The sequence below is a fragment of the Mauremys mutica genome, chromosome 5 (assembly GCF_020497125.1).
Source record: "Mauremys mutica isolate MM-2020 ecotype Southern chromosome 5, ASM2049712v1, whole genome shotgun sequence".
Classification (NCBI taxonomy): Eukaryota; Metazoa; Chordata; order Testudines; family Geoemydidae; genus Mauremys; species Mauremys mutica.
This window is the reverse complement of record NC_059076.1, coordinates 88,374,072-88,397,131: the sequence shown is the minus strand read 5'-3', so window position 1 is coordinate 88,397,131 and position 23,060 is coordinate 88,374,072. Positions and strand designations below refer to the sequence as shown.

Here is a 23,060-nt window from a genome sequence, read left to right as displayed (position 1 = left end):
AGCTCTTGTGCACCTTATAAATATGTTATGCTTGCAAGAGAAATGACCATAGTATGCTTTCTGCTATGAAGAATTTGGCTCCATAAAAATGAGTTTTAGATCATCTAAATGAAACACAAAAATTTCGTTTTTAGAATGTTTATAAACATTGGTTCAGCGATGTTAAGTTATGTGCTTAGAACAATGTGCTAGGACTCAGGAGATCTGGGTTCTATTTCCAGTTGAGACATTTTGCAAAGTAACCGTGCTTCAGATTTTCCATCTGTAAAACATCCAATCTTGGAAGATGCTTTGAGCTCTATTGATGAAAAGCACTACATGAGGTATAACTATTATTTATTTATTACATACACCTTGTTCCATTGAAAAATATTCATACATAAGTAAAGATTCTGTAAGAACTAGTATTAAAATTAGGGCTCACATTTTAAATATTTAACAACAGGAATTGCCTTTCTCACCCTTCACATAACATTTGTTAAAACCGAATATTTATTTAACTGTGTTACTCCTCAGTTCTTAAGTATATCTCCTTCATGCAGGGCTGTTGCAGAATTCAAGCAACACTTTTTTATTTTTGTTTTTGGAGACCTATCCTTTATTAAAAGATACCTTACTATGCAACTACTTTGTTAGGCTGAGAAGTTCCTGTGCAGTTCACATGAAAGCAATATTAAATTATTTGCATGTTCCTCATATATGATACAAGGTGCAAAACTGGATAGCTACATCAAATGTACCTTCGGTTTAGAAAAGGTATGAAGTAAAATATAAAGGAATTATTTAATTAAAAGTCTGACTAAATTGGATGCTAAATGACACTTTAATTAATAATGGGGGGGAAACAAATACAGGCTCCCCTGCCTACTTCCCCTGCTGCAGGAGGGGGCATAAGCCACATGCCACTTTTACTCCACGTCTGATAAGAAAAGGGCAAGGACATTACAAACCTGAGGGGAAGCTAAATCCATCCTTGGGTGAGGAACTGGACTGAAAGGCTTTCCTGCTGAGAGGCGATACTGAGTGTGCTACCCAGTAGACCACCTGACCCTCCAAGGGCTCTATTGCGTTTGGCATGATAGACAGTGGTCTCAGCACACTAGTGGCTGAGGCATTGTCATCAGAGCAAAGGAGATTTTAAAGAAGAGATTTGAAGGAGTATGGTGAAGTAGCTTTGTGGATATTTACAGGCAGATCCTCCCAAGCATGGGGCAACATGGGAGAAAGCATAAGGTGCTTGTTTCTTATCAATATTTGATAAAATAATCTTCATATCAATTGAGAATTACATTATGTGTTCTATTAATAGTTGTTGATGTGACTCTACTTTTAAAAGATCCAGATATGCTCTGAATAATGTAAACATTGCCATATAATAGGCAATCACATATGCAATATAAATAACTCTTCTAAGAAAGCTTCCGTAACTTTTTTTTCTGTTTGCAACCCACAATGGTATTTCTTGGAGCAATTGATTCAACTCCAGATTCCACACAGACAAAACAACTATGTCTCTACATTATTTGAATTCTTTACTGAACTATTTTAGAACCTAGAACCTATTATATCAATATTCTCCATTAAAAAGCGTATCCAATAATAAGTTTTGTGAATTGTGTAATACAAATGTCTCTAAAATTTCTGCATCTAATTCACCAATGTTTTACTCCAGTTTTCTGCCAGTGAGAGTCAATTGAAATTAATAAAATTATGGTGTAAAATTGGAGCAAAGTGGTAGACTAATAATAGTGCTTTTAATTAGTAGGTTCAAAGTACTTTACAAAAGAGGTATCATTGTCTCCATTTTATAAATGGGGAATCTGAGAGGCAGAGAGATGACATGCCAAAGGCAGAGATAGGAATAGAATCGAGATCTCCAGAGTCCCAATCCGGTCTTAATCCCCTAGTTCACACTGCCTCTCCATTAGGCTTTATTGCTACAATATATGCATTTTGATATCAAGTATGTAGATGGACAGGTCCTCAGCTGGTATATTTTGGCAGAGCTTCATAGAAGTCAATTCAGCTACACCAATTTACACCAGCTAAGGATAGCGCCCAGGGCTTTTTATTTTAATTATTTTCACCTCAAGTGACCTCTGCACCTCCTATGTGGTCTTCGAGTTAGCCCTTCTTTCTGAGCAATAGTCATTCCAGAATCTTTCTCCCATAACACTCAGGGCAGTCAACCAGAACTATCTGTCCATAGGTTGCAATATACTAGTACAAACAAAAGGAGAGAATGCTTTCAGGGCCTCCTAGATAGCTCCCTTCATGTCTGCTGACATACTGCTTGACAGTTGCTCTTCCTTCCCTTGTTTTACAACAAAGACGGTGGTATCAAACACTGAAAAACAATCTGTAAAATAATTTTTTACATTTGACTGATTACTCAAGGGTGTTTTACATCCCTTTATCTATATCTCAGCTGCATTTGATCTCTAGGTAGATGACCTTCCAAGTAGTTACAGACCTAATGAAAAATTAGAACTGACCTTTGACACATAACAGTAATTCTCCGTTTCTGAGGTGCTGTATGAAATCTAGATGCACAAGGCAGAATACATGGTTGTATTTATTATTAGAGTAACTGCTTTTAAATTTGAAGTGCTAGCAGAAGTAGTTAAATTATGTTTACAAATCCACAATTTTTTGGGGGGGACAGGGGGAGTGAGATACTGACTTATAAGGAAAATGGATAGTATTAGAACTGCTTAGAAGCCTTCCCTACTTTAGCAGCACCACAACAACAACCAGCGGCATCAGGAGGTTTACTGCAGGAATTTCCATTTAGACTAGGGAAGTGGGAGAATAATTAAATATGTTTGTTTTTTTTATTTTCTGAAATTAGGGGTGCAGCTAGGGTGGGAGAAGAAAGAGGTTCAAATTTGGCAAATTTACGGGTGTTTAAGGGTTCATTTGGGGGTGTGAATAGGTGGTTTGGTGTGATTAAATGATAGCTTAATCAACTGCCTTCCATTTACATTATCCCCACATTCCAGTCTCAGTGGTGAGGACCAAAATGATCTGGGTATTTTTTCTTGTTTTTTGAGGGTAGGAGACATATCCATCATGGAAGCAATGCCCTTTTAAGATAAATGGCCTGGGTGTAGGATTATTATGTGATCCGTTGTATTGGAGAATATTTAGGGAGTGATTCTGAAGGTAATGAAGTTGAAGTTTTATGGTGTTATTGGTAAAGGTGTTTGGGAGAGTGAATAGTCTTCTTAGATTGGCTTTGTAGCCTGCATTGAAGATGCTTGGTCTAGCATTGAGGTGTGGCAGCTATGACCATTCACTAACTACGGCAGGGGGCCAAAAGTGTTGAAAAATGTTGATGTGTGTAGGGAATATGGTGGTATTGTATGCAGAGAATTAATTGTGAGTGTTTGGATTCCTCCGTTCCTATATTCGTGTATGGGAGGAGACAAGTCAGGAAAATACCTTGTGAAGTCAAAATGCATAATCTCCGTTTCACTGGTTTTGCCTACAGTTAAGGACAAAAATTCCAGTCTTAGCTTCATACTGATAGGTGCAAGATCAGTGACTAAAGTTTTAATTAGGATTTGAGTCCCCGAGGCTTGCATGTACTAGCAAACCCTGGCTGGGTGTTACCATTTTACCAGTTTGGATACAGTTGGGTCAAGCTAGGTATTCTGTACAGTATTAGCCTAAAGAAAACAAGTGAAGATCTACTCTGCATTATTTTTGTATGCAGCCTGAAAAGCTGGAAGTCTCCTGCACACAGGCTAGATTGATTACAGTATGTTCATTTTGTGCGATTCCCAGGATGCATTTGAGTTGGAATAAGTTCAGGATGTGATGCAAATTGTCCATGAGAGCTGCTGACCCACCTTGGTGGTACCAAGGCTAATAGCAGTTAGTGATTTTAACATGTGTATGGATGACAAATTATTGGAATGAGCTTTGGATTTCACAGCCACTATGATGACCATGAAAAAATTCCAGGTGGTTCCTGGTTCAACTCTCACAGCTAGTCAGGTGTTTGGTTTGGGATTGGAAGTTAATCATTTAGGGCTAGATTTTTAAAGGTATGTAGGCACCTAAAGATGCAGATAGGAGACTAATGGGATTTTCAGGAGCACACAGGTGATTAACTTGCATATAAATAAATGGGAGTTAGGTGTCTAGGCACTTTTGAAAATCCCACTAGGCAGCTGCATCTTCAGGCAGCACTTAAATACTTGAAAAAATCTGGCCCTTGAAGTTTGGCCAGTATTATAGAGTAACTCATAACTCCTGCGTTTTTGAGATAGTGCCCCTCCTATCACGTTGGGGACTAGGAACAGTTTTGATGGTCTGTCCTTAAAGATTAATGGAGCTGAAGCCTTTCCAGTAGACCCTCAAGGCAATAATTGTTCCTTAAGCAGCCCATTTTGAAAAGAGTCCAGAATACCCCTAATTCACTGACCTTCTGGGCACGCTGCAAGACTATCTATTTACCTAGGCTTTTGGGGAAGGAGGAGTGCAATTTGTGATAATGGGCGTATAATATGGATGTTGAGTTCAACTCTGATTAATTTTCTGCAATAAGAACCAGATGCTAGTTCAGAATTTTTTGTGATTGGATTTTTAACATATCGCAAAAGTATTGAGAGGCCTAGAATAGGTGCTTCATATATAGCTAAATCAGTAAATAGTTCAGACATTATAGTTTTTAACAAAGCCTTAAAAATCAGTATTTAATTAAAATTTATAAGCTCATCTAATAAGAGCTGAATGTAAAATTCAAACCATCATTAGAGTGTATGTATGTATCACAGAGGCAGCTAAATACTAAAATCTGTGTATTGTTAAGCAATGTGAGAATCAAAATTCCTAACAAGATATGTGTACTAAGATTTAGTAAAATTATGACCCAAGCTTGAACATATTTAAACAGCTGACATCAGGAGGGAACACAGTTTTAATTGTAATGTGAAACCTTTGTATACTACCATAAGATACTTCCATGTGTCATAGTTGGAGTTTTGGAAAAACTTGGTGTAATGCATCATACACATTACTTTCAAGAGATGAGACTATGTTTTACCTAGTGTCTTAGTAGTAAGGCTGCAGTGTATTTGTAGAGCAACTTACCTGGACTACAAACCACTCTCCGCTGGTGAGAGAGAGATTTTAGTTTTCTGACAGTTCCAAAATATCGGAAATTAATCTCACATTGAACAAAACCTTTTGGATATTTTTTAACTTGTTCTAAAAGTTAAAGAACATGAAAGGCTACGTTTGGAAAACAGGAGGAGGTGATTTATAACCATTAGTCCAGTGGCAGTGGTTCTTAACCTTTACTGCAGCCTGCACCCCTTTGGTTCTCAAAATATGTTCTCGCACCCCTTATCAAAAATTGTGCTTGTGCTTAATTTGTGTGTTTGATGATTTACATTCTAAATTTTTTTGGCATGTCTTGCACCCCCAGAAAGGGCATCTCGCACCCCCAGGGGTGTGTGCACCCCAGGTTAAGAACCACTGGGTTAGAGCAATCACCTGGAATGTGGACAGCCTAGGTCTGGAGCAGAGGGCCTAGACCACCAGGCTATTGGCTGCCTATTCTAGTGTGGGGCTCTCTCAGTCTCTCCTTTTGAAGCTGTTCCATTTTGTATAAAGAAATATTCATTGAAGCAGGAATTGGAATGTAGATGTTCTCTCTCCCAGGTTAGTGTCCTGAGTACAAGGCTATAGAGTCATTCATTTTCACTCTTCCCCCCTCAATGACTGTTCAAGTATTTTATAAAAAGTGGAACAGCTTCAACGGGACAGAGTAAGAGAGCCCCCCCCCTTTCGAATACCCAATAGCCTGGTTGTTATGGTACTTACCTAGAAGGAGTGGAGACGTGGGTTCAAGTCCCTGGTCTGGAGTGAAGATTTGAACCTGGGTCTTCCACTTCCCAAATGAGTACCCTAACCATTGCACTACAGGTTATAAGGGGGGGGGTGATAGTGCCCCCCTTTTTTGTGAATAATGCCTAGATCCCTGTGTGAAATCTTACCTGAAAAAGATTTCATTTTGTTAATGTTGCAATGATTCATTTTGACTTTTTGGGAAATTTTTCTGTTTTTTTTTTTTTTACTGAAACAATTTGCTGGAATCTACATGAATTTGCAAAATGTCAACCTAAATCTGCTTTCTGACTAAAAAATAGTTTCATCTGAACAATTTTGCCCAGCTGTAATGTATATATGTGTTAATAAAAAAAAAAGAAAGAAAAGTCTAATTTTTCAAGCTTGACAAATGAAGGCTCATTAGAGTTGATATGACATGACACTTTTTTTTGTCTCTAGGTTTGATTTCCTACACCGAATATCTGTTTCTTCTTTGTATCTTAACAAGTAAGTATTCTGAAAAAAACTCACTGCAATTTTTTAATTGGAGGAGGTTTTGGAATTAATTGATAAACTTAACCATAACAAGTCACTGGGACCAGATGGCATTCACCCAAGAAATTGTGGAACTATTAACTATGGTTTGTAACCTGTCCTTTAAATCAGCTTCTGTACCCAATGACTGGAAGATAGCTAATGTAACACCAATATTTAAAAAGGGCTCTAGAGATGATCCTGGCAATTACAGACTGGTAAGTCTAACGTCAGTACCAGGCAGATTAGTTGAAACAATAGTAAAGAATAAAATTGTCAGACACACAGAAGAACATAAATTGTTGGGCAGAAGTCAACATGGTTTCTGTAAAGGGAAATCATGTCTTACTAATCTATTAGAGTTCTTTGAAGGGGTCAGCAAACGTGGACAAGGGGGATCCATGGATATAGTGTACTTAGATTTACAGAAAGCCTTTGACAAGGTCCTTCACCAAAGGCTCTTACCTAAATTAAGTTGTCATGGGATAAGAGGGAAGATCCTTTCATGGATTGAGAACTGGTTAAAAGACAGGGGGAAAAGGGTAGGAATAAATGGTAAATTTTCAGAATGGAGAGGGGTAACTAGTGGTGTTCCCCAAGGGTCAGTCCTAGCACCAATCCTATTCAACTTATTCGTAAATGATCTGGAGAAGGGGGTAAACAGTGAGGTGGCAAAGATTGCAGATGATACTAAACTGCTCAAGATAGTTAAGACCGAAGCAGACTATGAAGAACTTCAAAAAGATCTCACAAAACTAAGTGATTGGGCAACAAAATGGCAAATGAACTTTAATTTGGATAAATGTAAAGTAATGCACATTGGAAAAAATAACCCCAACTATACATACAATATGATGGGGGCTAATTTAACTACAGCTATTCAAGAAAGAGATCTTGGTGTCATCGTGGATAGTTCTCTGAAGATGTCCATGCAGTATGCAGCGGCAGTCAAAAAAGCAAACAAGATGTTAGGAATCATTCAAAAAGGGATAGAGAATAAGACGGAGAATATATTATTGCCCTTATATAAATCCATGGTACGCCCACATCTTGAATACTGCGTACAGATGTGGTCTCCTCATCTCAAAAAAGATATAGTGGCATTAGAAAAGGTTCAGAGAAGGGCAACTAAAATGATTAGGGGTTTGGAACGGGTCCCATATAAGGAGAGATTAAAGAGGCTAGGACTTTTCAGCTTGGAAAAGAGACTAAGGGGGCATATGATAGAGGTATATAAAATCATGAGTGGTGTGGAGAAAGTGAATAAGGAAAACTTATTTACTTGTTCCCATACTATAAGAACTAGGGGCCACAAAATGAAATTTATAGGCAGCAGGTTTAAAACAAATAAAAGGAAGTTCTTCACACTGCGCACAATCAACCTGTGGAACTCCTTGCCTGAGGAGGTTGTGAAGGCTAGGACTATAACAGGATTTAAAAGAGAACTAGATAAATTCATGGAGGTTAAGGATATTAACCAGGATGGGTAAGGACTGGTGTCCCTAGCCTCTGTTTGTCAGAGGGTGGTGATGGCTGGGAGGAGGGAGATCACTTGATCATTACCTGTTCTGTTCACTCCCTCTGGGGCACCTGGCATTGGCCACTGTCAGTAGACAGGATACTAGGCTGGATGGACCTTTGGTCTGTCTCAATATGGCCATTTTTATGTTCTTGTATATTATATAAGATTCTGAATTTATTCCAAAAATTATATAAATTATATGGGGAAAAATCTCACGCATCTTTTCCATATAACTTGGCCACTGTATTATCCCACTGTAATCTCGTAACATTTCAATTGAAGTATTGTATTACATAAGGCACCCTTTACTGAAAATGAGAGATTAAGGATTATCAGATGAATTGAACATCAGTTTAATTGAACATCAGTTTGTAGTGTATAATTTCAGTCCTCTGAAATTGCTGCGTAATTGTTAGATAAATTTATTAACATTTATAAAGGACTTTTGAAGATGGAGAGAGATACATAAATTGTAAATATTATTTTTCAATCCATATATGATATCCGCTTAAACAGTTTTAGAAAATCTGTTGAAACTGAGCCAAACATTTATTTGTAAACAACAAATACCAACAAAATTAAATATTTGTTTTGTCTTCTACCTGGAAAAACAATATAGAAGAATGTAGAAGGTGTAATTGTTTGATTGTACTAGAGTTAATTATATATAGTATAGATTTTCCATAACTAACACATTTGTTTGAGATTTTAGATTTGTAAATTAAAAATGTACAAACTAGTTTTAGAAGTTTTGTTAACTTCAAATAGTAGGCTTTTAAAACTGTCATCTTCTGGAATTTAAAAATCAAACACAAAAACCACAACAGTGCTTCATATATTTGGGTATTTCATGCAAGAATTCTCGACTTTAAGCATGAAATCATGTACACAGGGTTGTATGTGTCAGAACCCAGTTCTTTTTAATCCAGACTTTTCAAAGAGGTTTATATGAGAAACTGATACCTCAGATGTAGAGCTAGGGGCTCTTCTTTCATAAGAAGTTAAGGGAGAAGAAAACCCCATTTTCTACATAAGCTGAAAGCTGTTCTCCAGAAAGAAAGTGTATTCATCACTGAGAAAGAGTGAAGTGGGCTATGGACTACCTAAGATACTATTTGCTGAGGAACCCTTTTTCTCTGATCACAGACCTCCCTAAATGGAGCCTTGGCAGGCACCCAGTGCTGACAGCAGGAGCCCAACAGGTGCCTTGCGCTGACTCGTAATTTGTGGGGGCACTGAAACCTGAACCCTAGTGTGCCCAGCAGGGACTGAAGCCCCAGTACTTCCCAGCAGGGGCTGAAGCTCTGAACTCCAGTGCACCTGATGGGGCTTCATTTAGGGAGGGCAGGGGGGCACTTGCCCCATCCCCCAGTTACAAGTCAGCCCCTGGCGCCAGCTCCTCCGAACCCACCAGCACACAGCCAGTCACTCCTCTCTCTACCTGCACTAGATTCCCCCCTCCCCCCCCCCACACACACACACTAACTGCTCACGGCTCCCCAGAGTTTTGTGATCTGGTCAAAAGCATCTAGCAATCTGGATTTTTCCCACAGTCCTTCTATTGACTAACCCTGCTCTAGAATATTTTGATTGAGGAGCTTCCCTGAATTTGTTTTCCATTACAGATAATATCCATAAAATGGACTAGTGTCTAACCAAAAATTAGATTCTTTATTATAGGTAAGAAGTGAAATGAGAGGTGCCTTATCCATTTTTTGATTGAAGAATAAAATAGTTCAATTGTCTGAATGGTAGAAGTTAAACTGGTATTTTCAAAATCCAAACAGCGGAGGTTATGAGCTGGTGCCATTTTTATGTAATGGCAGAGTTAGAAGAGGGCTTTAGTCCATCATTGCATAGGGCCACATGTAAAGGCAAGAAATTATTACTAAACTGAATAATGTAATAAACTTTGGAGTTCAGGCTAATATGACTGGGTTTTCAACTCTTCCTTCCAAGTACTAAAGAGACCTCCTAGAATAATAGTGTACATGTGTAGTAAATGCAATCATTGCATACCTTTTATAGAGATGGAATGTATGGCCATAGGACTGGGCTTTAAATTGGCTTGTCAGCTGTTCCTCTTGCCAATATCAGGGAACATGAGTATGGATTGTTTTAGTTGGTAGCTTTAAGTCCTACCAAGGGCACTTAGTAGCATCTCTTTAGTCAGTGAGAGAGCTATTTTTTTTCCCAACCAAACTTTTGGCCAGTCAGTTTAATAAAAATGTCATTTGATATTTTAAAAGGAAAATCGTATTGGAAGATTCTCTGAAGGATTCATTTAACATCTTAGTCTCCATTTTTTTTCTAGTGTTGCCTTGGCATTTAGAAGTTGAAAGGAAATGGTATTCGTAATTCTCTGAGCCTCTCTGGTTAATAAATTACTGGTACTTTGGTATACCAAAATGTTCTATTAGCCTCTTATTATTATTTCCAAGTCATTTGATACTCTCTGGCTTCAGGTGAGACATTAATTCTTATAAAAGTCAATGGAGTTACACATACGGTGAATCTGTCCCCTTATATTTAATTGCCAGGCTTTTGAAATATAATAGAGCTCAGTGGGATGGGGGAGAGTGCATGTGTGTCACCTTTTATTAGCCTAACATAAGTAATACAGTGCTAAACAGAAGAAGGCTTTACAGCTCTTGGTTACTCCTGGTCTTGAGATTCTGTTACTTGCCTTGTCCCTATTTCCCTTTTCCTTGTGTCCTCTAAATACATTTCCTTGTTAAATCTCTTCTGTGAGTGATATCTTAAATTTCATTTCTTGCCCCGTTTGTTTGAGGTTTTTTTGCTATAATTCACAAGATACTAAATTGTTTGCTTACTTTGATATTGCTAGATTTTTAAAAGGTTTATTACATAAGCTTCTAATATAGCCTGGCTTTTGAATTCTCTTGTTTAGTCTTGACTAGTCTTTATCTGTATTCTTTTAAGATGTCATTTCTTCTGGCTGTTTCCAAAGCTTTTAAAGACAGCAATGAGTGATTTGTAGGGTATTTTAAAAGATAGCCTGTTTACTCTCTTCCACAAAGATAAGGTTGTCTTTAAGACTGTCACTTCTCACCTAACGCTGTTCAGGATTTCACCTTGGACAGTCTGTTGTTTCTCTTATTGTCCTTAGCAAGTTCTTGTTCCTGGATAGTAGAAGTCAGTTTTTATAAAATTGAATGGTAACAAGATTATAAATTAAAATTTGGATGATATTTCATCATTGCAAAAACCTTATAAGTTTGCGGGGGCTTATTAACTAATTTTAGTGGGTCATGCCTTTACAAGCAAAAGTTGTACAAATGGATTGACTGTGTGCATTTTTGCTGAGTAAAGCTGGCTCTGAATTAAGGTGCATTGTGTTGCATTGTGCCAGCAACATGGTAGTCTCTATTTATCTGACATTCCAATCAACATAATTTTCAGATCAGAAATGGGGAATCAGATATATATCTTTTTGGAATCACTATTTGGACTTCAGTGCCACAGCTGATCCTCACTTCAATTAAGCAGTATTGTAAAAATATATATATTTTTAAATCTCCTAATACTGTAAGCACATAACCACCGCCACCACCACCCCAGCACCCCTCTTCCCCCCCTCCTCACAAATAATGGGTTTTGCCTCAATTTCCACAATGACTCTGGGAGGAACATTGGCCCTACCCCCAGGAGGTGACAACAGGGAATAGCCATGTGTGATTGGTTCTCCCTCCTCAATACCAAACCAGCCACTGCTCCAAGATGTTTTACCCTTTTTCTTTTCTTTCTTTCTTTTTTTTTTAAATCTATGAGCTTTGAGGTGTGCATTAAGTTTCTGAAATGTTGAAAGTGACACAAATGTATAAGGTGAGATCCCTAGCTGCTGTAAGTCAGTTATATACTGTTTATATGTACAAATATACTGATTAAGGGTCTGGTCTAAAATATTCGGTTTATATTCATAAAGGTTAAACTTTTATCATCACTTTTTGCAAATAATTGACAGTCGTATTCTTTTTCTGGCAGAGCCTCATGCAGGTTTTAAAATAGCTTTCAACATGTTTGATACTGATGGCAATGAGATGGTCGACAAAAAGGAGTTCTTAGTGGTATGTATATTAGATATTGCCCTTTGATCAGTTTCTGAGTATTTTGACATAATCTTGCTATCATTCTATTTTTATGTTTAAATTCTTGATGACAATGAGAGATTGCATAAAATGGTAAATAACTGTAAATGTCAACTAGTTATAATGGTGCATAGATGTACTGCATGCTGTGCTTTGAAGTTGAATTGTCATTTCCCTTCTACTCCTTTTGTTGTTGTTAATAAATTTCTCTAATAAAATTCCTTTTGGGCTAATATTGCCACAGCTGTGATCGGCAGTTACTGGAGCTAGACACGCTTTGGTATAACAATGAGGGAGCTTGTGGCAGGATGTTCTCCAGGTGGCCCCTTGACTTTGTCGTTTATTTCCCCACTTGATCCAAAATAACCTGAATCGGTTGACTGTCATGACATGCTGCAAGACCAATCCATTTGGAAAGGCTCTGAGGTAGAACTGAGATATTGTTGCGCTGTTTAGCCCCACCGTATCATTAAGGTCCGATTTCATCAAAGCACTACAGTGTGTTTAAATAATATTGATTTCAGGTGAAGACTTACAGTGAAGCACATGCTGAGGTGATTTGCTGAATTGGGCCTTTAGTGATTTTATTACACCTGGATGATGTTGGTGGCAAGGCTGACTGGGGTCTGAATAATTTGTACTTTTAAATAATGGCAGGGCACCTAGAGCTTTTGGATTAGGTGTTGTGACAAATATGACAATTTCCTGCAATATCATTGGGAGCTCTTACTGTATTAAGTTTATGTATCATTGTGGGCCAGGGATTGTATGTAACTCCATGGGGGAGAGTAACCACAGCCCTCCAGGAACTAAGAACAGTGGAGTGTGATTGAGTACTCACTCAGGATGTAACACATCCAGAGAGGGACCACGTCCTGGGGAGGCTCAGCTATACTAGTTCACAGGGGCGGCAGGTTTGTATAATTATTGGTGGTTCCCAAAACGGGTCCAAGTCCCACCCCCCAACAGGGGTGCTGGGGTGAGGGCTGCGGGGTGGGGCCGGGGATGAGGGGTTCCTGGTGCAGGAGAGGGCTCAGGGCTGGGGTAGAGGGTCGGGGTGCAGGGGGTGCGGGCTCTGGGGTGGGGTGGGGCTGAGCCAGGGATGAGTTTGGCGTGCAGGCAGGCTGCCCTCGGCTGGGGCCAGAGACGAGGATTCCTTTCCCCACCGGCAGCAGCGAGCTCTGGGGCGGGAGCTCCCTCTCCATTCCTGACAGTACACTCACCCAACACCACTGTCACTGCTCTTAGGGCCCCTCTCAGGTCCAGGAATCCCCTTCAGCTCCTCTGTGGTGGGTGCAGGGGGGGGGGGCTGCCATCACGTGTGTGCCTCCTCCTCTGCTGCTGTCCCTCATTGTAGCCTCACTGGGGGTGGGGGATTGGGCTGCTCCTTGCCCAGCATGGGGCAGGAGCAGTGACTGCGGGCAGGGGGGGCCCCCTGTGCTGGTGGATGGTCCTGCTGGAAAGCGAAGGGCAGGGTCAGCCTGGGTCAGCCTGCACTGGCACTAGTGGCTGCGGGTCACTAGGACCCTGCGGCGGCAGTTGATGCCAGGACCTGGCATTGCGGAGCGCAGCGCAGAGCTGCAGGGGGCAGCCACCCGCTTGAAGCAGGGATGCTATGGGACCTGGGGAGACGTGCGGGGGCAGCATGTGGGGGCTGGGATACCCTTGGGGAGGCACGTGAGGGCGGCAGGTAGGGGCTGAGGAGAGACCCGGCCCCATACATTGGTGGAGCGGGGCCCCTGGGCCCCGAATTTGCTAGAGCATGGGCACCATGGGCTCATATAACTCGCCATCCCTGCTAGTTCCACTGGGTTCTCCAGAGGCCAAAGACAAAGGAAGGACTTTAGGTAATTAAACTGAGTTTAAGCTGACTCAGGGGCTTCATTATGTTCCGGAAAACAGACAGGGCCTTCTGTCCAAGAGAAGGGCCCCAATCCTTGGGGAAGGGTTGGAAGGACTGACGCCAATCAGGGGTCATCCCTGTTAAGCTTATTAGCATGCACATAGGTTTTTTTTAAATTGTTTTAATATATTTTCTCTGAAATGCTTTTTTACTTTACGACTAAATGGCTGACAGGCTTAGTCCCTGATTCTATCCTGGGTTTATCACTGTTCCCATGTGCAGTGCCTGTGCATAGTGTATTACAGGATGAGGGCCTTCACTGGCTCCGTGTAATTTCTAGCAGGCAAAACCTCCACCATAATAACTGGTATAATTTGTGCTAGTCTTAGCTAAACCAAAGTGTGAATGGATATATGGGCTGAAACAATATGTTATCTGTGAAGCACATTGGTAGGCATATGTAAAATATTGATTTTTGGTGCACCTTCACTGTTATACTACAATAGAACCTCAGAGTTATGAACACCTCTGGAATTGAGGTTGTCTGTAACTGAAGTGTTTGTAACTGAACAAAGGGCAGCTTGGGCTGCAGATCCAGCGGCTGACTCTCAAGGCCAAGCAGCAGCAGCAGCAGCAGGTGTGTGTGTGTGTGTGTGTGTGTCCTGTTGGTGGAGGGGGGAGTAAAAACAGCCAGTTCCCGCCAGCTGGGGGAGGGTGAGTAAAAACAGCGCATCCCTCCGGGCGGGGCGGGGGTGAAAGCAGCACAGACCCCAGCCCTGTTCCTGCTCTGCTGGATCCGGCTGCTGTGGGCTGGCAGCCCCAGCATCTTGCTGTAAATGGTTGCCCTGCACATGGGGTTGGGGACAGGCAGCTCAGATGTTTCTACCTTTAAGATGCAATACAGGCACAGTACAGTATTTGCTTTTTTTTTATTTTTTTTTATCTCTGCTTCTGCCTGATTTGTTACTTCTGGTTTCACATGGTGTCCAGTTGACCAGTCAGCCTATAACTCTGGTGTCCGTATCTTCGAGGTACTACTGTAAATAAAGGAATTAAGTTGCTGTTGTCTCTTGCAAACAGAGAGTTCCCCTGTTGAAGAATCATTTTCCAAGACTCAAAAGTGCTGTTTATTCTATCAAGAGTTTGGAATAAATTGTATTTAATAAATTGACTTCTGATATGTCTTTGAACAGTAGAATGCTAACACATTGTGTAATGTGCTAAGTTCTCCCACTTTTGGCCTTTGTCTCTGTTTCCTTCTTATGGGACTTTATGGGCTAGATTCTTTTCAGTGCCAAGATCTGCACCTCTTCTCCTGTGACAAGCAGGCCATCAGGGAGTCAGTTTTAGCTCTCTGATTCTCAAGCCATAGTTGCTCCAGCTTTAGGCTTTAACTGAGGTAAACTGGCTATGAACCTTATGCATGCATAGCCCAGCTGAGAATTGGCAAAGTGTAGCAATGTTCTGACATAGTCCCTGTGAAGAAGTTGATGATGGGGAGAAGTTAGAGTTCAGTAGTCACTCCATCAGTATTGTACTGGGTGAGACCTCTGTCTTTCCCTCCCGTGGAGGAATTCTCAATTAGCCACTTGCAGTCAGGATGTGGCTCTTTTCTGCTACTCAAGCAATGAGTAGAATCTGGACTGCATATACAAATCTGGCTCTGGTGTTTTCCTTAATCTGAAAAAATAAATTATCTAGATTTAAAAGGTGTATTGTGCTTTGTGTACGGGGAAACATAACAGCCACCATATCAATAGCACCTATAGGGCATAAAATATTACAAACTTTTGAGAGACGCAATGCAAATCTTGGGCGTAATTGGGCCCTGTATATGATATACTATAAACTGTTTAAAAAGTGCTGAAAACCATGATATCACACTAATAGTAAGGTTTATTACACTTTATATAAGTCAGTTTAACTGTATAATTACTTTAATTATGCAGTGTATAGTATATGAGTGCCAACTATGTGGTATTTCAACCATCATATAACCAAATGAGTTACTTGTTAGACAGATTGTGTTATAATAAAGACATGTTATCAGTTTGCTAAAACTGAAATTTTGACTTTTCATCTGAGTTTGGAATAAGAAAATGTTTTGAAATCTCAAATTCTCAGGAAAATTATTTCCCATGTTTTGTATAAATAAATTAAGGTTTTCACAGCAACATTAATTTGTCTAATTTGTATATATAGTTTTCTATAAATGACGGTATATATTTCATCAGTGTAAATAATAAACCAAAATACTATATATCTTAAATGTGCAACATAGACTAGTTAACGTTGCTATAGGAACACGTTTGCATTTCTTGGCTGTTTAGCCTATAAATTCTGAAACGTAATATTGCATTAATCTATGTTTTGCAGTTGACTATATCTAATATATGATTGACATAATATATAAATGGACTTTATAAAGATTTAGATAACTATGCATGGGTATTATGCTATCCTTTTTAAGAGGTTTGATATAAGCAGATTTGATTCTTCTTTTACTATGATTTTTGGCTTTATATTGTGATGGAAGTTGAAAGTTAATACAGATTTAAATGGAAAATTCATACTGTTTCACTCTTCAGGAACTATCACTGCTAAGTAGTTGATGATAAGTGATCTATTTTCTTGATTTACACATTCAGGTGATGAAATTAATGTAATTAATTTATTGTACCCTGTGACCATAGAAACATTGTCCTTAAGATTAATTGTGCTATTACACAAAGTATCCAGATCTGATTTTTTTTATCTCAGATGCTTGTTTTGCAGGCTATCAAAACAGAGAATAGTATAGAGGTGATTCTTTTTCTGTTGTTCAAAAGATTGAGGGATTTGTGCTGCTACTTTGGCCACTGCTGGTTGAGATTGAGAGCTTCACTCCTGCTCCTTCGTCTTGCGGCACAGTAGCATTGCAACACTGATAGCTTGTCCATAGAATAGACCAAATAGAATGACCAGATAACTCCTGGTCATGAGCCACGAGTTCTGCTCTCTTTACCAGAAGTAATTATTTCATGGGTAGGAGTAAGAGACACAGATGTGACTTTTCATAGAATTATAGAAATTGTAGATAGGAAAAAACCCATTAGGTCATCTGGTCCATCACTTTGGGATTGAAGCATTATTCCCAACAGTGTATTCTCCAGAATTTTGTCTCGTCCAGTTTCAAATACTAAAACAATGATAATGATGTAAAATTCTGAGGACCCTGAGCCCTTGCTCTAAAATATGTGTTCCCTACGGGTGCTGTTTACTTGGTATTTTATTTAAAAACAAACAGTTATTTTTGCCTTTTGATATGGAGGAGAAGGGGGTCAGGAGAGCTGGAGATTAGAAGGTGAGAGTCTGAGTATAAGGTAGTACAGTTTTGGAACATTTATCTATCCCTGGTCATATAAAATGATAATTCTGTTAAAACTATATTTAATAGCTAAACTTTTTACAGCATGTGTATGTATGTATACAGCTCTGTGTATGTAGACATATTGACACACACGGGCAATTCTGCACTGTTTGTTATGTACATAGTAGCTCTGTTCCTGAATCAGAAGATAAAAATGGCTTGTTTTGCAGCTTCAAGAGATATTTAGAAAGAAAAATGAGAAGAGAGAAAGAAAAGGAGATGAAGAGAAACGTACAATGTTGGTAAGTAAAATTAGACTAGTTGTAGGTTTGTGGTTCTTGGATTTTTTTATGTAGCTCAAAAGTGTGGTTATATTTATTAATTAAGAAGAATATTTATTTAATGTTACTAATCACTTTTAAGATTTCTGAGCAACTCCAGGTACCATACTGAATCACATAACTCCTAACAATATAAAGGGTCAATTTGATTCTAAGCCTGTTTATTGAAGGGAGAATAATAGGTACTCCTGGGGGAATTCTGCACCAAAAAAATAAAAATTCTGCACCAAAAATTAAAAAAAAATCTATGCACAATATTTTAAAATTCTGCATATTTTATTTGTCAAAATAATTAGTTTAGTAATTTATTTCAAAATACATGTGGGCAAGTATGTCTGTAACAATATAGGAAAAAAGAAGATTCAGGAAATGATTTTTGACAAATAGATTCTTTAGTAGGCATATTAATTGCTGGGAAAGAGCCCGACTGTGGGTGAGAGAAATATATTTGGGGTTTTTGGGGGAAGGGAATTGTCATTGAGCCTCCCCCATGCAGAGCCTGGTTGACCCCTAGCCTCTCTCATTCAGTCAGGCACATCTGTCTCTGTCCCCATGTGTGCCTCCACCCCCACTCAGCCATCCCATCTCCCCCCCAACCCCATGTGTCCCTGCACCCTCTTGTCCCCATGTGTCCCTGCACCCTCACTCCCATTCAGCTCCCACCCCTGTATGCTCCCCACTAGCCCTTCTGAATCCCAGTCTGTGACACACACACCCCAGCAGCTCGATGTGACCTACACTGCCCATTCCCCCCATATCCCGTGCCTCCTGACCCGGCCTCACAGGCAGGGTGCTGTGAGGAACACAGCCTCATCCCTTCCCTATCCACAGCTGGGGCTGTTCCTGCCCAGGAGTGGCTGCTCTCTGTTCTGGTGCCACAGCAGCCCCTGAGCCCCTGTTGGGTAAAGGCGTAACTGCAGCACCTCTCCAGCAGGCTATATTTTCTAAAGTGAAAAAAAAGTTATGTGTGGGAATGAATTCTGCACATGTGCAGTGGTGCAGAATTCCCCCAGGAATAAATAGGATCATTTTGAACCTAAAAGCGAACTACAAAGTTCCTGAAAAAATAAATGGTGTAAGATCCCAAAAGAGGAAAAATATACATAGGTGTTATTTTAAAATACAATTACAGTAGTATTTTATTTTATTTTTTAAATCAATAATTTACTCTGAATCTAAGAAGTCTAGTAGACTTTCTAATGTAGTCTTCTACCATAATGAGAGTGAATTACCTCACGACCATCTTAAATGTAAGTTGAAACACTCCCTCATGCTGATCTTCTGTTCTCTCTCCCTCATAATTTTCTCAGAAATGTTCATATGGACTTACTATTTTCATACTTAATTTCAGCCCAAATCCTTTGACACATTTGAAGAGATATGATTCATAAATTAAAATATAAGCAAACTAAGATTTTGTACTCAGACTGAAATCTTTGTATGGAAGCACCTTATTTTCATTGTTCTTCTGAACAAGGTTTATTGAAAGATCACTGAATATGGTTCACCAGAGAGATCACCAGTTAAACATTTATATGTATGGCTGAAAATCTTCCATCTGTGTGAGTTAAAAATGCCACAAAAATTAAATACTGTGCATGACCACTACATTTTTTTCAATTGTTGATAACTATTTGTGAAACATATGTCTTGAAACATTTCAAATGAACTTGTTCTTACTGAAGACTACAGGTCAAATCTTGGGGTTTACTTTTATGTATGTGAAAGGCCAAGGAGTAGTGTAAAAGTTGTGGTTTGTCTGCATTAGGTGGGGCAGCAGCAGGGGCTTACGTCCCTGTAATCTCAGTGGTAGGTCTCTACCAATCCTGCTTCGGAAAATGGGTGGATTCATGCATTGTGCAAATGGATTGGGCCAAACCCCCACATTGTAGGTACCACTTGGATATATCTGCTTCTTATCCCTATGGCTACCATTATGGCTACCTGGCCACTTGGGGATATAGATTCTAGCCCTCAGCTCAACAACTGTTTTGTGTACAGCAAAATCCTTTTATTTATTTATTTGAATTTTAAAAGCATAACATAAAAGCATATTTATCTGGGGCTGTCTGTGTGCTCCCTTCCCAGAGGTTGACCCCCAAACCACAAGAAACTTGAACTTTAGGAGCTACCACATTTTTGAATAACCCAAGCACAGAAAAGAATATTTGTTAACCCTAAGGGACACAACTTTTTTCACATTGGCAAACATTTTTAATTGCTCAGTTAATTTTATTGACATCTTTAGGTCAAGTCTAAGCAAAAGAAACTTCATCCTAGAAGGAAAACTTTTGAGAATATTACAGAGACAAAATAGGGGGATAGAATATCAAATTTCTTGTAACTTAAATTTATCATGGTTGTAATGTACTCAGCTCTATACATTTTTCTGTTTTAAGAGTCTTAAAAACAAGATGTAAAAAAAGAAAACCATTTGCTTTCTGCCATTTAAAAAAACATTTCTAGTAACATGTAAGATAAAGACTTGCCTGTCCTAACCTATTGTGTTGTCTTCTTTCTCTTTCTTTTTGGTTTCATTCTGAAATGTGGTACTTCACTTCACCATTTTTGCTGTATGTCAGCGCCTTCAACTCTATGGATATCATACTTCTACTAACAGTGTATGTACTCTAAATATTTTCTGTGTATATAGTTTTCACCCATGAGATGGAATCATTTGTTATAACAATTGGCTCTTTATCAAGTAAATGAATTTTACTAGTATAAGGTCTTATTCAGTCAAAAGTATACTCTGTCTTCAGAGCCATAGAAGGCTGCAGATGCTTGCTACAGGCATAGAGTGACAGGCTGGCCCATCCAGAGGAGAAATGGATGCCTCTGGATAGGTAAAAAGGAGAAAAAGAGCTGGTCTGTATTAGGGAGTTGTAGACCTACTCTGGGTGGGGTGGTGAACCCATGATATAAAGTCCCCCAACAACAATTAGTAATAAAAAATTCTGTCCCCTTTCATGGGACATAACAGTAGAGCTTTCAGTAATAACCATATTCCTAGGTTTCGGTCAGTTTCCCAGCACCTTATCCTAATAGGGCATAGGGGAAGAGACGGTCTCAACCATTTTTTTCTTGCACTGTTTGAAGTAGTTTTGTTTTATTTTATGAACAGAGTAGGATGAGAACAGGGGCTGTTGTAGAGAGGCCAAGATGAGGACAGACTTTATTACACTTGATGGCTCTTTGGGCAGAGAGTGGAAGGAATTTTCAGATTGATGAACTCTGCCCTTTGACCTTGGCTGAATGCCCTTTCAGAGTAGAGCAGATTTAGACTCCTTTAAAAGGTCCTCCGTGGCTGCCTAGCATAAAAAAGCCAGGGAAGAACCCAAGCCTCAATCTTCATGGTTATATGGGGAGGAGTTCATTCTTTTGAGCCAGATTAGCATGATAATTAGGCTGGATGGAGTTTGTGACTGCATTTATAGAAAAGGGGCTAGGATTTGAAGTTGTATATACAGTTCTGTTTCCCATGACTTTTGTAGCTGTGCAGCATTAACAAGAATAAAAAATGGTAAGAACTTTTTTATCCCCGAACTGAACACATGCAGTGCCATTTTTACATAGTACTGTTTCTGATCATGCCTACATTTTAACTCTGTCACTTTGTCTTTCATACAATTGTGCCCAGGTAAGGCAGCACAGACATGTTAAATACATACCTGTTTAAGTCAAAAAGTATGCACTATAGTCTTGACTTGAAGTCTATTGAAGCCTTTCTGTTGACTTTAGTGTGCTTTGGATCATGCCCTATGTCAGCATGAAAGACTTAATGCTTCATATCTCTATATTTCCTTCCCTTTATAGTTTAACAAAACTTACCTTTAAGCATTTCTAAATTTATAATAATGTTCTGACTCTAGTAAAAAAATCTATTTTTATACTCACATTTAGAAAAATAAGTCAGCACAGTGGGGGGTTTAAATTGGTTTAAATAAAAGAAATGGGTGGTACTAATGGTGAATTACATCTATTAGCATGGTATTGAATGTGGACCTGGCACTGGAATAATGAACACTTTTATATTTCTATCATTGAAAGCCCAAACTATGAGGTCCTGAGCACCCTCAGCTTCCATTGAAATCTGGGGCAATTGAGTGTACTCAGAACTTCATAGTATCAAGCTCTGAAGGCTACATCTTACATAAGATGCATCTATAAATGGGTCTGAGTAATTTGATTATTTCTGTCTTTTCATATTACACATGATATTTCTCTGGAGCTAAGCTGGTGCATGCTGTGAATGTGTATTAAGACTAGTACAGCATGAGTTGCATGTGGGTTTTGATTAGCTGAATGCAATCTTATTATTGATGATTATTATAAAAGTAACGTAGAAAAATAAAATGTGCATGCTTCAGAAATACTAACTTCATCAATAATAATCAGTTTTTGTCAGATAAATAAAGTACATCACCAGTAAGACAGGTAATTCAATGAATAATTATCTAATAGTATGTGTATCTAAATAAAGGATGAGGTAGTGAAAAGTATATGTAACTTCCTGAGGCAGTGATTTATGTTGAAAATTTTTTTTTAACTTATTTGGCATATTTTGTCAATGTTTTATGGTTTAAGAAGAGATATTCTTGTCTAACTTTTTAGTTAATTTTTAAAAAAATATATGAAGTTTCATTGACTAAAATATACATAATCAACATGATGCATCAGCAGTTAGATCAAAACCAGTTTATCTCTATTTAGCTAAAGAGCTTCATAACATGACGTTAAATGTGAAATGAAAAGGTTAGGCATACTAACTGTATTCAGTTTTTATCTTTTGTTCAGACTTTTAATAATTGTTAGCTACAAAATATATTATAATGCACCTAACGTTATACTGGTCAGAATAGTATACAGTTGTTACGTGCAGCGTATTAAAAACTGTAGAAAATTAATTTTGGTTTGTAGAGGTCCAGAATATTGTATTTAATATTGGGTGACTCTCTTATGGATCTTTCTGGAAGCTCCCCAGAATGAGATTCCATACTTCAGACGAGAGAATTATTCCAAAGTCATGTGATAGACTACAGTAACTCCTCACTTAAAGTCGTCCCGGTTAACGTTGTTTCGTTGTTACGTTGCTGATCAATTAGAGAACATGCTCGTTTAAAGTTGCTCAGTGCTCCCTTATAACATTGTTTGGCAGCCGCCTGCTTTGTCCACTGCTTGCAGGAACAGCAGCCCATTGGAGCTAGCTGGTGGGGGCTTGGAACCAGGGTGGACTGGCAGCCCCACCATCACCTCCCCTAAGTACCAGCAGACTATCAATATTCCGGGCAGTGCAGCTCACCGTCCCCCACTGCCATGTGCTGTTCCTGCCCTCTGCCTTGGAGCTGCTCCCAGAAGCCGCCTGCTTGCTGTGCAGAGGGGATGAAAGAGGGGTGCTAATGTCTGGTTGTCCCTCTCCCCCGCTTCTGTCCCCCTCCACCTTATCTCCACAGGATGGAGGGAGTGGCTGGCAGCAGCTGCAGTCTCAACTTGCTGATCTACTTTAAGAGGCAATGTACTT

The 23,060-nt window shown here is 39.2% G+C and overlaps 1 protein-coding gene across 2 annotated transcripts in view; it reads left to right on the top strand.

Annotated features, from left to right (window-relative positions):
- Positions 1-23,060, top strand: part of MICU3 (mitochondrial calcium uptake family member 3) — a 109,353-nt gene that overhangs the window by 39,379 nt on the left and 46,914 nt on the right. For both annotated transcript variants that reach the window (XM_045018660.1, XM_045018661.1), the window contains exons 5-8: positions 6,301-6,348; positions 11,903-11,985; positions 17,429-17,500; positions 20,122-20,160. In XM_045018660.1, the coding sequence (XP_044874595.1) occupies positions 6,301-6,348; positions 11,903-11,985; positions 17,429-17,500; positions 20,122-20,160 (242 nt within the window). The remainder of the gene's footprint in view (positions 1-6,300; positions 6,349-11,902; positions 11,986-17,428; positions 17,501-20,121; positions 20,161-23,060) is intronic.